General features: G+C 37.7%; 1 protein-coding gene across 14 annotated transcripts in view; it reads right to left on the reverse strand.

The window, feature by feature from the left end:
• The window catches only part of DPYD (dihydropyrimidine dehydrogenase), a 438,624-nt gene that overhangs the window by 117,994 nt on the left and 305,122 nt on the right, over positions 1 to 15,508 (reverse strand). For all 14 annotated transcript variants that reach the window (XR_005981107.2, XR_004368573.3, XR_012057143.1 and 11 more), the window contains 2 exons: positions 11,412 to 11,532; positions 10,432 to 10,551 (listed from right to left, as the gene is read on the reverse strand). Coding sequence is in view for 11 of the 14 variants with exons in the window: in XM_072932831.1 (XP_072788932.1) it covers positions 10,432 to 10,551; positions 11,412 to 11,532 (241 nt within the window). In the remaining 3 variants the exon portion in view is untranslated. The remainder of the gene's footprint in view (positions 1 to 10,431; positions 10,552 to 11,411; positions 11,533 to 15,508) is intronic.

Below are 15,508 nucleotides of genomic sequence, written 5' to 3' on the forward strand. Positions count from 1 at the left end.
CTCAATAGGGTCATGAAACATTTGTGAATGGACAGACACTACTGTAACATAGTTAGCTATGTCTTCACTGACATGCCTGCTGGCAAAAACCACACAGCTTTCTCCTCATTTTGAGCTGCCTCTAACAAAATTCTTCACAGCATCAGCCTTACCTCTGTGTTGAGTCAGGTGTGCTACCACACATTCCATGGACAGACCTCATGCCATTAAAAACAACCTCTATGGATCAGCAATGGATTTCTCATTCTGAAACAGTGGGACACTGCTCAACAGTTCTCCCTCAGTTCTCACTTAACCCAAATAACAGTGGCTCAATCCCTGACTACGAGTGTCTTCTGGGATTTAAATGGAACTTAGGGAAGACAGTTACATGGTGCATGTTAGCAGGAAAGACAATTTCAATTACCCAGCAATGCAGAAACTGCAAATTAATCATAAATTGGAAAACTGAATTCCTACAGCAGGTTCCCTAAAAGATTTTGTATATGTTTGTATATCATGTGTGTGAACAGGACATTTACATAGCTCATTGTATACAATGAGGTGCTTCCATGAAAAAGTACATTAAAATGCAGATTCCCTAGCTGACTACTGTATATTAGATGCATGCTTTTGAAAGGTTAAAAAAAACCCCGTTCTGATGGTTGTGAATTACATTTATAAATGCTTCTGGCAATCGTTAGCTAGGGATGAAGTGATGCCCAATGAAATACAAACCCAGAATCTACCCAGTAAAACAAATCTGCTCTATTTTGTCTTCTCTATTTTTCGTGTGAAGTTGGCATTAGGATTTATTCCTTATTCAAGCAGGATACTAGAAAATACAGAATGTTAGCAGGATTTAGGTGAATAAAGATGTATTCCCTGGTGAGTTGCTAATAAATCATAGCTTACCAGTGGCAGAACTTTTCAAGGCTACATAGAAGCAGGACATCAGCACTAATGAGGTAAGTATATCCTTCTGGCGCTGATTGGTGTAAACCAATGCCTTGCATTTAAACTTGTTCCAAGGATTTGTCAAAATATCCTGCAACGGGATTACGCAAAGCACACCTCCATGTAACTGTGAAACCTTCTCTTCAAGACAGTTTGTGACCCATTTCTAAAACACATCAATCAAGCACTTTGGAAGTGGTGGGAATGGTGAGAGCCTCAACATCCTCACAGAGATTCATAAGCTGTTGAGGCTGCCGAGGTTACTGATCCAGAGGGAGGAGCTCGCACACAATAGAGAGGTTGGGGTGCTTTGGCAGCAGTGGTAGGATGCCCACAGGGATGGGAGAAGACAGTAGTCAGTCAGCCTGCTCTTCAAGCACAGGTGTCCCACAGAGAGAAGGAAGAACAGGAAGAAGCTCCAGGCTAGTAAATGTTACATAAGAAGTCATTTTTCTAATTATTTTTTAGCTCCTATTTTGATCTGTAAATGTGATGCTATTTTTTTTATAAATGCAAAAATGTGTTTATTCTACACATGAGAATATGCCCTCCACAGAATAAGGATGGGCTCTACAGACAATGAATGCCAGTTGGTGACTAGAGCAAATCAATATGCAAAGTAATACTGAAAATAAATGAATGTGCTTGAGACACACCAGGTCAAATTCAGGGGTTTTAACCTCTGATGATAAAATTATTACTCAGAATTGTTTACAAATTCTACCAGATTCTAGATTTGGTTTGGGGTTTTTTTGAGGGGGGGAGATTATAGTTGGAGCTTCTGCTCTGAGTGACAGGTACAGTTTATAATTTCCACAGAAGGCTCTCGTCTCATTGATCACTCTTAAGTACCACCTGTACCACAAGCCCTGCTGTTGATTGGAGTACAGAATAACAAGTCAGCAGGAAAGATTATGGGCCCCACACAGTCAGCAACAGGGAGCTTGGAACATCGACATGAAATCACATGAATTGGATCCCTATTTCCTTTGTCAGGATTTTCCTCTGCCTCCTACACTGAAGCTCCCTAAACTCTCATAACAAGTATGCAGGTTTTAATCCATCATATACATACACTGCAAAAAAACTTTGTAGACCTACAAACCTACTTGAACACTATCACCTGGAACCATCTTCTTTGTGCTTCAGTCCATGACCACACGCCTACCCGCTTCTTCTGGAATGACAGAATGTACACGTGCATCACCTGCACACTGAGAGAGGAAAGCTTGGCCCAACTCTAACTTAGTGATTGCCAGAAAAAGGTCATCAGCCAGAGCAACCCTTCCAACCTGTCACTGGGACAGTAGAGGGCACACAGTTCTCTCAGGTTAGACATACTTTTGTAGTCATTTGTAACCTTTCAGTTGTAGGAAAGGTTGAAGAGTTATACTGCATTCCCTCACAGTCTCAAGACCTCATTTAAGAATCATTTTGAAGTCAAAAGAAATTTTGACTTCATTGTGACTATCCGTGGAGAGAGGTGAGCAAGGCTGAGACCTGCTGAGACTTAATGGCAAACAAACCTAGCAGTAGACTTCACCACAGTTTTTCTTGATTTTTATTATTTTAATTAATGTCCATTTTAAAATTTTGTTAGTATTTTCATTCCTGTGTTAGAATAAACTAAAAAGTACTTAAATGCCAAGTACTTTTCAAATAAATAATTCATAAAACACTGAAAGTAGTTAAATTACCTCCAAAATTAACTATAGCAATCTTTTTACAGAAGAAATATTTCAGTTTTAAATACAATAATCTTCAAAAGACATGACACAAAAGAGATTTTTTGGGGTGTGTCTTTGCTTAAAATTAGAAGAGGTGATCATAAGACACCTTTTCCCCACACCTGACAGACATGGAAAGAACCAACTTGTGTTGACGAAGTCACCACCACTGGGTTCTATCTTGCTGATGTTACCAGAAGGAAAAGTTTTCTGCTCCTGACTGACTTACACCTCTTTATCAGGTTGTAGTTTATCTGTGGTACATTCATCTATACCCATTACTGTAAATACAAGTCCCTGCTCCACCAACCTGCTTTGAAACACTTTTGAAACATCTCTTTTACCTTCTCTATTTATTTCCATTTTTTGTTAATCAGACTGTGTCTTCAAGATGTTAACTATGAGAATGCTCATTACTTAATCATGTTAATCTATACCACTATATGAACAGCTTTCCCAATTTTATTTTCCCTGCACCCAGAAGAAACCTTCATGTTTTTTCCCCTATGCTCTTTTCCCACAATCTACACTATAGTGATTTTTCTCTTAGTTTTCTCATATTACATCTGAGAAGAATTTATGATTTTATAGGAATTGCTTTCTGACATGTGCCTTTGGTTGCCCTGAGTTAGATTCGATACCTTAACAGTAATCTGTTTATTAAAAACCCCAATCAACTGTGAAATGAATTATTTCAACTGTAGATATTCTATATGAGCTCTGATAGAAACAGTAAATCCAGAGTGTTCAACTGCAGCAGTTTAGAGATTAACCAAATTACAGGCTATTAAACCAAAAGAATGTAGCCAATTGCATTTCTAGCAGCCTACACAGAACAGCAACAGTTAATGATGATTTGATGGTTTTCTAGGACTTTGGAACAAATACTTGGCTTTTAGTCTGAGAGCAATGCTGGATATTCCCGTCCAATGCTTGAGGGATTCAGCCAACTAACAGATACATTTGGTGAAGAATCTCATTCTAGTCATGCCCTCCCTTCCTAATTTCCCTTTTCACTGTTTTGTCGTCTTTGCCTGTTCCTCAGGGAACCGAGTGATTGATAGCCTAATCCAATGACTGTATTACAGCTGCCTCAACTTGGACTCTTTTCCTTATCATTAGCAGTTAGCCTATGGTTAAATTCACAGCTCACTGCTTGGTACAGCCCCTGAGATTTAAGGGTCTGGCCTTTAGAAAATATTTAACATAAAATTGAAATCTTGACATACTGAGAATTCAGTTCTCTGCAAGGCTTCTTTAATTAATCCAATGTACTGTACCATTGTTCTATATGAGGCTCTGACATGGTGAACTGTTACTGAAGCTCACAGAGATGTGTAATTCTAAATTAAACACTCACTTACATGTACCTACACTGCATTTGTTTCCCTAGTACATGTGCATGAATGTGAAAATTTAAATCCAATCTCTAACAATAATAAACCACAAACCAATTACACTTAAGGAGTAAAGACTCTTCATTCATTTCAGGCTCAGAATGAGCTTTTTTTCAAAGTAAGAGGAGGAGAAAACACAGCTTTGTTCAAATGCTCTGTGTAAAGACTCCTCCTTCATTCTTTCTCCAGGACTCATTTAATCTTTTGGTGAATTAAATCAATTATGATCAGTTTTAATCAACTACAAATGGCACCTGTGCTAGAAGTTCCAAGTGTTTTCTTTGTGGGAATTAAATTGGCTATAAAATATTAAAAATGGAAAAAATATGCTTAGTTCTCTGACCTTATCCAGAGAATAATACTTATTTTTAAATAGCTATGGGAAGGATGTAGACCTTGATCTATGCTGTAAACCTTTGCCCTACTTCCAGTCAGTCGATGAGCTGCAAGCCTCTATGAAAATGGCAGCTGAGTCCCAGATGAAAAATTATGCATCTCATAAACTGCTATTCTGCTGAAATGTCAAGCTATGGCAGGGCTGTACCTCAAATTCAGCACTTGGCATTTTCCTTCTGTCTGCTTTGTTGCCATGAAGCAAACATGAACAGTGAGGATTTGTGTAGGGCAGGTAGCAGGCGAGCTCCCTGTCAAAAATCTATTATTAGGGCTCTGATCTCTCCTGCACAGACCAGTGACGGCAGTACACTAAGAGAAATCAGACTGCTGCAAGGACACGACAGAAAACAGAGGACTCTTTGTGAATCCTGACATAATATATGCAAATAAGGCTTTTAATGGCTGAGCTACATTGAACAGGAATAATAAAACAAAATTAAAATTTTACTATGGCATATATTTGTTTTTCACCCCTTTCCACACTGTTTTATAAATATATGTTAATGTAAATAGTCTTTAACTCTTGGTAAATATTTATATTAAACAGGAGTGCCTATGCATACATACAGTTTGTTTTGTTTCCAGTGATGGGCATCTTTTCATTCATTTCTATTGAACAAAATCCACACTGCACTGTCACTGACAGAACTGTGATGAGAAAAGTGAATGTTCTTAGTTGGTTTTTTCACTTTTCTTTTAATGATGTGTCACTGAATTAAAATTAAAAGGCAGCCTTTATTATTATAACTTCAACTTTTTCAATATCATTCATACATCTCAGATGAGAATACATGCCTCTATTAATAATATCAATATAGATTTTAATTTAATAACTCCTGAAAAGCATTCCCTTAAATGTCACAATTGCTCTTGGACAGTGTTTTTCTGTAAAAACAGACAGCTCCACTAACTTCAGAAAGTAACTAAAATTAACCGGCTCTGCTCGTTTCCAATAATTACACATTCCTGTGTTTAATGACTAAATCCACCACCTAGATATCCTCCTCCACCTAGATATCCCTTGTGGGCAGCTATGAAGTTATAACACACAGCTTCCTGAATCTCTCTTTTTTTCTGGAAAACAAGCACATGTACTTGCACATGCTGTACAATAAATTTGTGCAAATAATGCCAAAGTACTACAGCATATAATAAATGGACAAAGCAATAACAGCACACAGACATGAGGTATTTGAACTGCTACTGTAGAATAGTGCAATATTTCTGAAACAAAGCATTAAAAGAATACATAGTGAGTGCACCATAGAGAGATTTGCTTTTAACCTAAGTTTTTGCTAAGTCCAGTGTATGGTTTTATAAATTTATCCCCTAAGGAAATGGCTTCCAGACAAAAACAAAGAAACAAACAGATGAGAAAGAACAAAAAACCATGGAAATTCGAACAGAAGCTCTGCTCTATTTTGCCTGCAATAGATATCCCATTGTGCTGCAATGTGATGTCTTTTATAAAATACATCTGGAATATAGAAGCACAGTATGAAAGCTCACGGAAAAAAACTTTTTTCAAAAAAAATTTTAAAATACATTTCAAAGAAAAAGTCTTAGACAAGTGTGCAGCTGCTGACAGTATATTAACATTTCTCAGAAACCTGGCAACTTTTTCTGATATCTATAAAATACCAGAATAAGCATTTTCAAAATAATTTATACTTACACAAACTAAAGTATCTCTTTCAGAGCCAGAGGTCATTATTCTTTGTGAGGATAAAACCCCCACCATTAGTCTCTTTTTAATAAACAAATACCTTGCAAATACTCTTCCCATGTATAGGAAGAATTAATGACCAAATCTTATACATTCTACATTCTCAAACCTGAAATACTGCTACATCAATTCTAAAAGCTTCTTAATGGAAATCAAATTGTCTCTAATGCTGCAAAAACATATTACAGTTACGCAGCTTAAAAAACTGTATCTTATTTTAAATATTTTTTCTTTCATCATGAGGGCTTATTTCTTTAACCATAGTTTGTATGGACTTCATTAGGATAACTACGCTTTTTGAGTAATGGGCAGTTCCTGTAAATTTATTTTTAAAAATGGATGAAGACTAGGGGACCCTCTAAACACAATGTCCTCTCAGATAATATGGACACAAAAATCTGCAGGGCTACCACAGCCTTTAGACTTGTCTGATGCTCCACAGTGCAAATTGGAAATTAATTTTCTTTAGAAAACAACAATATATCAAAATCAAAGAGAAATTTTTCCTTAAAATATTTTTTTTTGTCACCAGGATAGAGGTAAAATTAGAAGAAAAGCCAAAGAGATTTTATAAAGCTCAATATTTGTAGGGTAGACTTGGAATCCAGGGGGCCCAGCTGTGACCTGGGCTCACACCTGGGATTTGAATCTGTCTCTCCCAAGTCAGGCTCATGTTCAGGTCAGCAGGCTGTGCTAGTATGAGTGTGTATCCTGTGAGAGCTGTTTCACTTTGTATTAATAATTCAGTATTTGCAGGGAAGTGGAGGAGAGAGAAGCTAGTCCTACAGTCTGGTAGTCAAACCTGGGAACTGGGATCTCTCCCTGTCAAATCCACCAAAGAAACAGGAGGGTAGAAATGAGGAAATAGGGATGCCTCTTGCAGCTTAGCAATTTTCAGCTGACCAAATTAGATCAGAACAGGAAGGTCACTGCCCAAACACTGGCTGGCAAGAAAACACTGACTGTGACAACTCAAAACTAAATGGGGCTTTCAAAGTAATCCTATTAAGTCTCTCCTTCTTTGAACAATTAAAAAAAAAAAAACATTTAAAAAAATCAGAGACAAAAATCTGTTCTCAAAACATCTTAAGATTTGGCAGTGATGTTAATAAACCTTTTTCTTATGATTTTTTTCTATGTTAGATAAATCACAGGAAACTACCTGTGATTTAGTAATTTAAGAGAATTTATATTAAAAAAATCCTGCTCCAAAAATGAAAAATGAACATCCTGTATACTTAGAAAAATGAAGAATGAGCCTCCTGCATACAGCTGCTTCTGCATGAGGCAGACAAGAAGAGAAGGGATGAAAAGGCCAAGGGGAAATTTTAGGTGGAAAACATTTTTTTAGTACATGGCCACATAGGAGGACATTTTTGAACAGTGGAGGACAGGGAGGTCTGTCAGTCAAAATGTTGGGCAGCTGCTAGGCTAGGGCACTAACCCATCTTTGTTATTTGCTCTTTGTTGGAAACTCCGAGGAGGGAGCGTGCACTCACCTGGAGAAGAAAATCTGCACTGCCCTAACACAGTGAATTTATAAATCCCTGGAGAACATTGGTCCTTTAAGAGACTGACTTCTTGTCCCGTGAGCTGGTCACTGCCCGGGCCAGCAGGCAGACACAGGGGCTGGGCAATGCTGAGGGTCACCACTGCTGAGTCAAGGTGCATTTCAGACCTCACAGGACACCCACGGGGACCCTGTGCTGAGACCAGCTCCCACCTCGCCCACGCGCACACAGCACCGTGAGTGTGGCACCCTGAGGGACAGAACTGCCTCGCTCACTGCACCTCTGGGTACATCACTGCCAGTCCAGAATCTATGCACTTGGAAAAGTCCAGAAAGCCTGATCCAGCTTGGCTGTGTGCTGTATCTGCCCTAGGTTTGTGCACAGCAGAACAACAATGAACCAGCTGTGCTTTGGGAAAACACGCTGAAAATGAACCAGACTTATTGCTTCTATAATAGTGCTGTCTTTCACTTCAAAAATTAATTCTCTCTTGAGAGGAATTATTCGGAAAAAAACAATAAAAACTTACTGACTCTATCAGATAATAAAATGAAAAAAATTTACGCACATGAAAATAGAAACCCAATATGTTACTCTGTGATGCAACTTTGATGCCAAGACCACAGAGCACTTCCCACCAGGCCTGCAGGCATGTAAGTGTTGCTCCTGCCATTCCACAGACAGGAGAAATAGAGCACGGAAAGGTCAAGTGGCTGGCTGCAGGCCATACGTCTCCACCGTGGCACAGCTGGAACAGAAGCATGGCCACCCTGCCCCTTGCTCTGACAAGATGACACGCTCTCCCACTTTTTGTCTTCTTGTAAGCATGCTAGCTCTCCTGATTTAAAATTGCTTTCCTGTTTTTGGAAATTTGTATACTGCTACACCTGACTGCTGAGCAGAAAGTATTGCAACATGCTGCCGAGCTATTGACTTTATTGACTTCTTTCCTGCAAGGAGTTGTGGCACTGGGACCCAGTGATGACACTTTCAAAACACAGTAAATTGACAACGTTTCCAGTATTTTAAATATTTTTTAAATAAGCAGATTTGCATCATAGGTAATGGTGCACCCTAAAATGTCATTTTCTCTCCACCCTGATATATATGAAACTTCAGGAAAAAAATTTTATACTTACACAGATACACACACACACACACACACACACACACACACACACACACACACACACATATATAAATAAAATAAAGAAACAACTTTTCTTCAGGTCCATTTAGTATTATAAACGAAGTGCTGGTACATCCTCACTTACAGCTGGACATGCAGGTGCCACTGTAATTTACATTGCATTCATGTTTCAAATTTGTGACATAGACACACTTCTCTAAAATGCAGCCATTTTATAGATTTTATTAGACAGAATTATGGTAGGAAGGAATATTCACAAATTGCAACTTAAATGAGAAAATGTGAATGGTGTTACTTATATAAAATACTACTGCAATAGTTCTTTTATTAATTTTTAATGCACAGCACCCACTGTGACCTCCTTTATTCTTTTCCTGTCAACCTGGCAGGCTAGAGAAATTGAAATGGGCTGTAGCTGTTCTCTTCTTGTTCCCCTCTTCTTCCCATTTTGCATAATATTAAAATATAACATCTTATTGGACTGTCACTGTGAAACCATTATGCGATAGGCATAATGATTTTTTCTGATTGTTATCACCTTCTTACTTTTCAGCATCTTTAAAAAATTCCAAATTCTATGTAGTTATCTAAGGCAATAACGCAGTTTGCCACTGAATACACTCCTCTGAATTAAAGTTTGTTTAAAAGTCATCTTTTGCTACATTTCCTATGGTTCTCTAAGGATAACACCAGTCACATAAAATAAAGCATATTTTTACCTGTCTGGTCTCCTCTGATTGCTATTTTGGGGTGACATAGGAGGCAGGTCCTATAGAATAACATTTGACTCAATTGGGAGGATGCTATTACTTCTTTTATGTATATTTACTGCTATCTTTATCACCAAGGAGACTAATCTCCATACCAGTAAAGCCAAGAAACTCACAGTATTGTCTTTGCATGGCTAAGTTTGTGTTGTCACAGCAACAGAGTTCACAGGGTCAATAGATTAATACATTAGTGTGCACCGGCACTGAACTGGAGTGTAAAAGTTTTGCAGCTGGTTTGAAAATTAAACTGTGAAGAAGGAGTTGAAAATATGGGCTACACAAGATGTTGTATATCCTGAGAAATAGGCTACGAAAATATGCATACATTTGCCTAATACTGTCTATCATTTTTATCCACAGCGGGAAGAAGAGGAAATAACCTCTCTGGAAAAGGTGCACTTGGTGGGAAGGAGCAAGGAAGGGTGGATATTGGGCTATGAAACATACACTGCATTTGGATTGTTGATATTTCCCCCTGCGATGCCCTTTCATTAGCCTCTGTCTAACGTGGGGCCTGACAATTGTGACAGGATGAAAAATTTGAGGAAAAGCGAGGGTCACGAGGGAAGAGATTTCCTTCCCTCTCCAGTGACCCTATCACAGTATTCTGATGCAGTGCTTTACCATTAAGGAAAGGGCAACCCAAGAGCCTTCACACTTAATCTGTTCCATCTGTCATGACTTAGAAACATTGACCAGCAGTGAGCTTTAAGGACTCGGTGCGACTGCAGACATGATATTCTAGCCCACTACAAGGACCTCCTGATGTTTTGAAAGCCTCCAAGGAAGTACCACGCATCAAAAAGGGCAACACCTACCTGACATGCCACCATATGTGGTCCTCAGTCCTCGACCAACTGCTGGCCAAGGTGTGCTGTCTGCTTTCAGTCCCATCAGTCCTGACACAGTGTTGGTGGCTGTAACACCATCTGCACCACCTGTGAAAGAAAAGGTCAGTCACTTTTTAAAATCATGTGTAAAAGAACACGAGGGGATAAAGTACTAAAGAAAACCTGTGAAACTCTAAATAACTAGAAATTCAAATAAACAACTGGAGAGCAAAAGCAACAAACTGCAAGGGGATGCACAGAAAGGTCTTTATGACTGATCCTGGGCTAACAAATTTAGCACTATCTTCAAGGCAGGCTGCATCAGCTGAAAGAGCTGTAAGAGCTATGAGACAGCATGTGGAAATGCTGGGGCTGACAGGCAGATCTTTGCCCTTCAGCTGTGTGGGACAGAATCTGCTACAGCAGTTGCTCAACACCTGAAGGTACCCCAAAACAGTGGCTGCCTCCTCCAAGCTTCTGTGCAGCAAGACAAAAGAAGCAACGTGACAAATAAACAATTACCATGGTTCTAAATGATGGATTAATACACCTACTTGCAAACTTACTTGCTGCCACATTGTACAATAAGCTCTAAGGAAAAGACATATATACCTTCAAGTAGCGTATTTTTGTTTTCTCAGAACATACACAACATTTTCATTACTAACTATAGGAACAGAGACATTTACAGTGGTATGGTAAACATATAAATATGACAGAAGAGCATGCAGGGAAACATTATAGAATTTATTGTTAACAGTCTAATGTGATTTTGCTTCATATATTGCTCTGTTCCAGACATATGAACAAAATTAGGAAACCTTTGATCACTGTGCTTATTCTAAATATATCAAACAAAATATTTTCATATTAGTTTCTGCTGTTTTCTGTTATTCCAGCAATGTTCCAATCTTACCCCATGCAGCAAATTAGTAAATCTGCACAATTTGTGCATTGGAGTCACTCACCTTCCTGCGCAGCCATTGCAATTTTCACAATATCAGTAACATTTGGGGTCAGTTTGGCAAAGAAAGGAATGTGAACAGCTTGTCTAACCCAGCGACAGATGTTCCGTACCAGCTCTGGATCCTGTTCAAATAGGCCAGATAAATATAGAACATAATTAAAAGTAATATGAAAAAAATTTATATTAAGGAAATAGAAAACTTTGCTCTAAGTGTCTATGCTGCAATATTGTAAAATTGAGCACCAGAACTGAACTTTATCTCATTAGTTAACTTATTTCAGACACACCAAGTAATTGGAAACCCACTACAGAAAGGTTAATTTGTGAAAAAAAGGAAATTTTTTTTTCATAAGACAAAGATATCACAAAATATTCCTTTTCCCGAGAGAGGAAAATACCATTTTGGATGACAGAGACCATTTTACCCATTTTTTTAAAAATTAATTTTCAGTTTTAATGACTCACTCTATGCAAGCTACATTAAAAACAAGCAGTATCCTATGAAATCATGTGAATCTGAAGCATTGTCTGATCATGCCTTGATCAGAACACAGATGAATCAAGGTTGCAGAGCTATCAGAATGCAATTCAGCATTTCTGAACTCTGAGAATAACTTGGGATAGCCATAGTGTAAATGAAAGATCAAAATCTTCTCTGTTAAAGCCAGAAATAGAAGTCTTCAAGTGTTGGCTTTTCCTGATTTCCAGTCATTTACTTCTCTTATGGAATACATCTCATGTAGACAGTAATCAACTACCCTTTCCACTGAGGACAGCTCAGTGGAACTCACACCTGCATCTGGCACGTACAAGGGTTCTTGCTCAATGTAACTCTTGTTTTATTTTTCTGTGGGCAATTCATAATACTCTTCAACAAGTACCTTAAAATTTACAATACTGATGCATGTAAAGCTGGTGCATGTTCTGGCTAAAAATTGAATGGTGCCATTACATAATTTAGCACAAGAATTACCTGTGGCTAGGCTAATCAGTACTGCAGCAATTATTTACATTTACTAACTCTCTCAGATAATTAAATCTGTCATATATGAATAATCTTCCCCCATTTGGATATTGTAAAAACTCAGAAAGCTGCATTGCTATGTAGTAACTGAGAATGGGATGAGACTAAATGAAATTAATTTAAAACAATCCAGTGGACGCCAAAGTTGACAGTCTAGTGAACACACAGGAAATATCCCCTTGTTTTTTCTTTTTACACCAATGGTTAAATACAAACAAAGCCCCCACAGGCTGTGTTCCTAGAAAGTACATAGTGCTTGATATGAATAGTAAAATCCTAACACTTAGCTCTGGCATCCCAATAAAAGCGGTGATCTCCCGCCCATGCAGCTGCCATGAAATATGTATGAAATGCTGCACTGGCAGTATGAAAGTAGTTACAGCTTTGACTTTCATTTCTGTTTTGAATTTCCTTGAGGCCCAGCGCAGAAATGAGAGACCCTCTAGAAGACATGAATTGTATATCCTTTATGTTAATTCTTCTCCTTAGAAATCCTTGTGATAATGTTCAGGATGTTGGCACCACATAACTCATTATGCTGACTTCGTTGTGCTTATAGTGCTGCCATAAAAATTCTTATTCTAACACACACTAATGACTTAAAAAATACAATTATTTTAAACCACACTGAATAAAATTTTGGAAGATGTCTTTCATAACCCAGTTTTCATCCTACCTAAGACAATTTAACTTGTCTTTTGTAATAAACAATAATTGTTTGGGTTTTTTCCCCCTGAAAGTAAGTAAAGATCTTTATTTTCAATCAGTTCTACTTCTCACACACCAAGATTAATGCAATTAATGTAATGGAATGGTCTTCTATTCCTCATGCTAGTAAACAGTTTAAATATCTGATTGCACAGCACATGACTAGAAAAAGCCCTTTCAAAAGGCTCACTTGTATCAGCCTTGGAAAACTGCCCATTTTTGGTCCCCATAAAATCACGGGTAAATTAATAGGAAAATAATTCAAAAATTCAAGTGAAGGAGGTAATATCTTTCATCCTATTTCACTTAATATTCTAGGGGAAAAAAGAGACTGTTTAGTGAGTAAACACTGAAAAAACGAAACAGAAGTTAAAACAGTGCTTTGTTGCATAGTGTGACAGTTAATGATAGAAATTAGAAAGGTAATAAATTTTATAGAAAACAACTTAGAATTCCCATTAAACTTGACAATTCTGAACGGAAACAGGTATTTCTGAAGGTTATTTTTCTGAAGGTTTAGTATGGAGATACTGTTTTATACAATTAATTTGCACATTAAATAAATCTCGTACAAAGACAATGCTGGTTAACTTTAAAAATGTCAGTTTACCCTTGGGCCACACCCAAAAAACACACAGTGATGTATCCTGCTGCTTCCCTTTACAATGCAAATCCTACAACGGAGTTGTGCTGGAACATGCAGATGATCCATTTTTTCACCATCCTCCTCCTCCTCCTCTCCTTGCTCTGCCTCCAGACCCTCCTGCTCAGGTTCCTCCTGGTGCAGCAGTGAACACCAGAGTGCCACCTCAGCCCACCCTCTCTCCCCTCCCAGCAGTAACACCAAACACATTTTTGAGAAACGCTAAAGTGATTAGAAATAGAGAATTCACTTTTAAATGCAATCATTGACTAAAGAAATGCAGCTTAAAACTTTATATTTCTGAGAATATTAAGTTGACCCATTCAGCAAACTTTTAAACTCAAGGACAAATTTAGCAAAGTGAGTAGCATGATACCAAGAACTAGTTTTGAAGAGGTTATGTACAAGCTTCATTTTGCCTAATTCATTTGACTGATTGAGGACCTCCCTCCTACTTGGATTTCTGAAAGACTGACCCCAATTCACAAATCGCTTTTTCCGATTCGCTTTCGTGGATTTATAAAACATTCAAGGATAAGCATGTAACTTGTGAAATAATGAATCTTGAGGCCCGTAAATCACATTATAAAACAAACTGTCAGTGCTAATACAACACAAATACCATTTTTTACCCCAATCTAAGTTCATGAAAGTGCCTGCAGCTTTTTTCATTGATAAAGTGGTTGACTAAACCTGCATAGTCAAGAAATATTTTCTAAAAGGCTTGATATGTAAGATGTTACGAGCTGTAAAAACAGCTGGGCATTTGTATTCACAAAACCAACAATATGAACTAAATAAAATTTTAATTTAGTAGACAATTTCACTGCTTTTGGTTCAGAGTCTACCATGTTGCTAAAAATTACCTTCTTTCATTACACATAACTGGGTTTGTTGGTTCTCTCATTAATAATGATACAATGTGATTGTAACAGAATGTGTAGCATAATTTTGCACTGTGTGTCTATCCAGAAGAATGAACAAATGCTCCAATGGACTGTAACATCCATTGCCAGTGCACTCTGTTTATCTGCTGTATTTTAATTTTTTTTTAACAAATACCATCTAAATAAAAGCTGGTAAAATTATCATTGGCTAAGACATAATATTGATTCATGCTCTGTACCTACAAGAATCTGTTGGAAATTTAATACCATATAAACTCTCTTTTGGTGTAAGCTGTACATCAGCATGTCTTCTGTCTTCCTGTTAATCAAATAATGCTTGTTTATTCCAAAGGCACAGGAGATTTGAATGTTACAGGGGTTGTCTTTTTACTTCCCTAAGCAACAGTACAGAATCATTTTTCCTGAATATTCATTATAGCCTTGGGCTAGATGAAGCTTTTAATCCTAACTACTCATTGCCAATGGGTAGATATACTAGAGGAAAAACAGCTATTCACCTTTTTTTTTCTAAATGATCACATGATAAGCTTAACTACAACCATAACTATGAGTATAAGTCCTCAGAAATTAAAGCAGCAAGTTGTCTACTGATTGCATTTGGCATCTGTAATGAGATGAATCCCCTGTCCTATCAGCCCCAAGGCAGATACATCCTGCATGTTTAAAAAGCAGCGTGAAAATGCTGTGCACAGAGTAGGTCACCTCTCCTTGTGTTTCATGGAAAGAAACAAAACCATGATGAGATTACCACAGAAATGTCTAGCTGCAGATTTTGGAAATTTTTATTGTGACCTATTTTCAGTGTTCTTTCAGGG

This window comes from Taeniopygia guttata, chromosome 8 (assembly GCF_048771995.1).
Source record: "Taeniopygia guttata chromosome 8, bTaeGut7.mat, whole genome shotgun sequence".
NCBI classification, from domain to species: Eukaryota; Metazoa; Chordata; class Aves; order Passeriformes; family Estrildidae; genus Taeniopygia; species Taeniopygia guttata.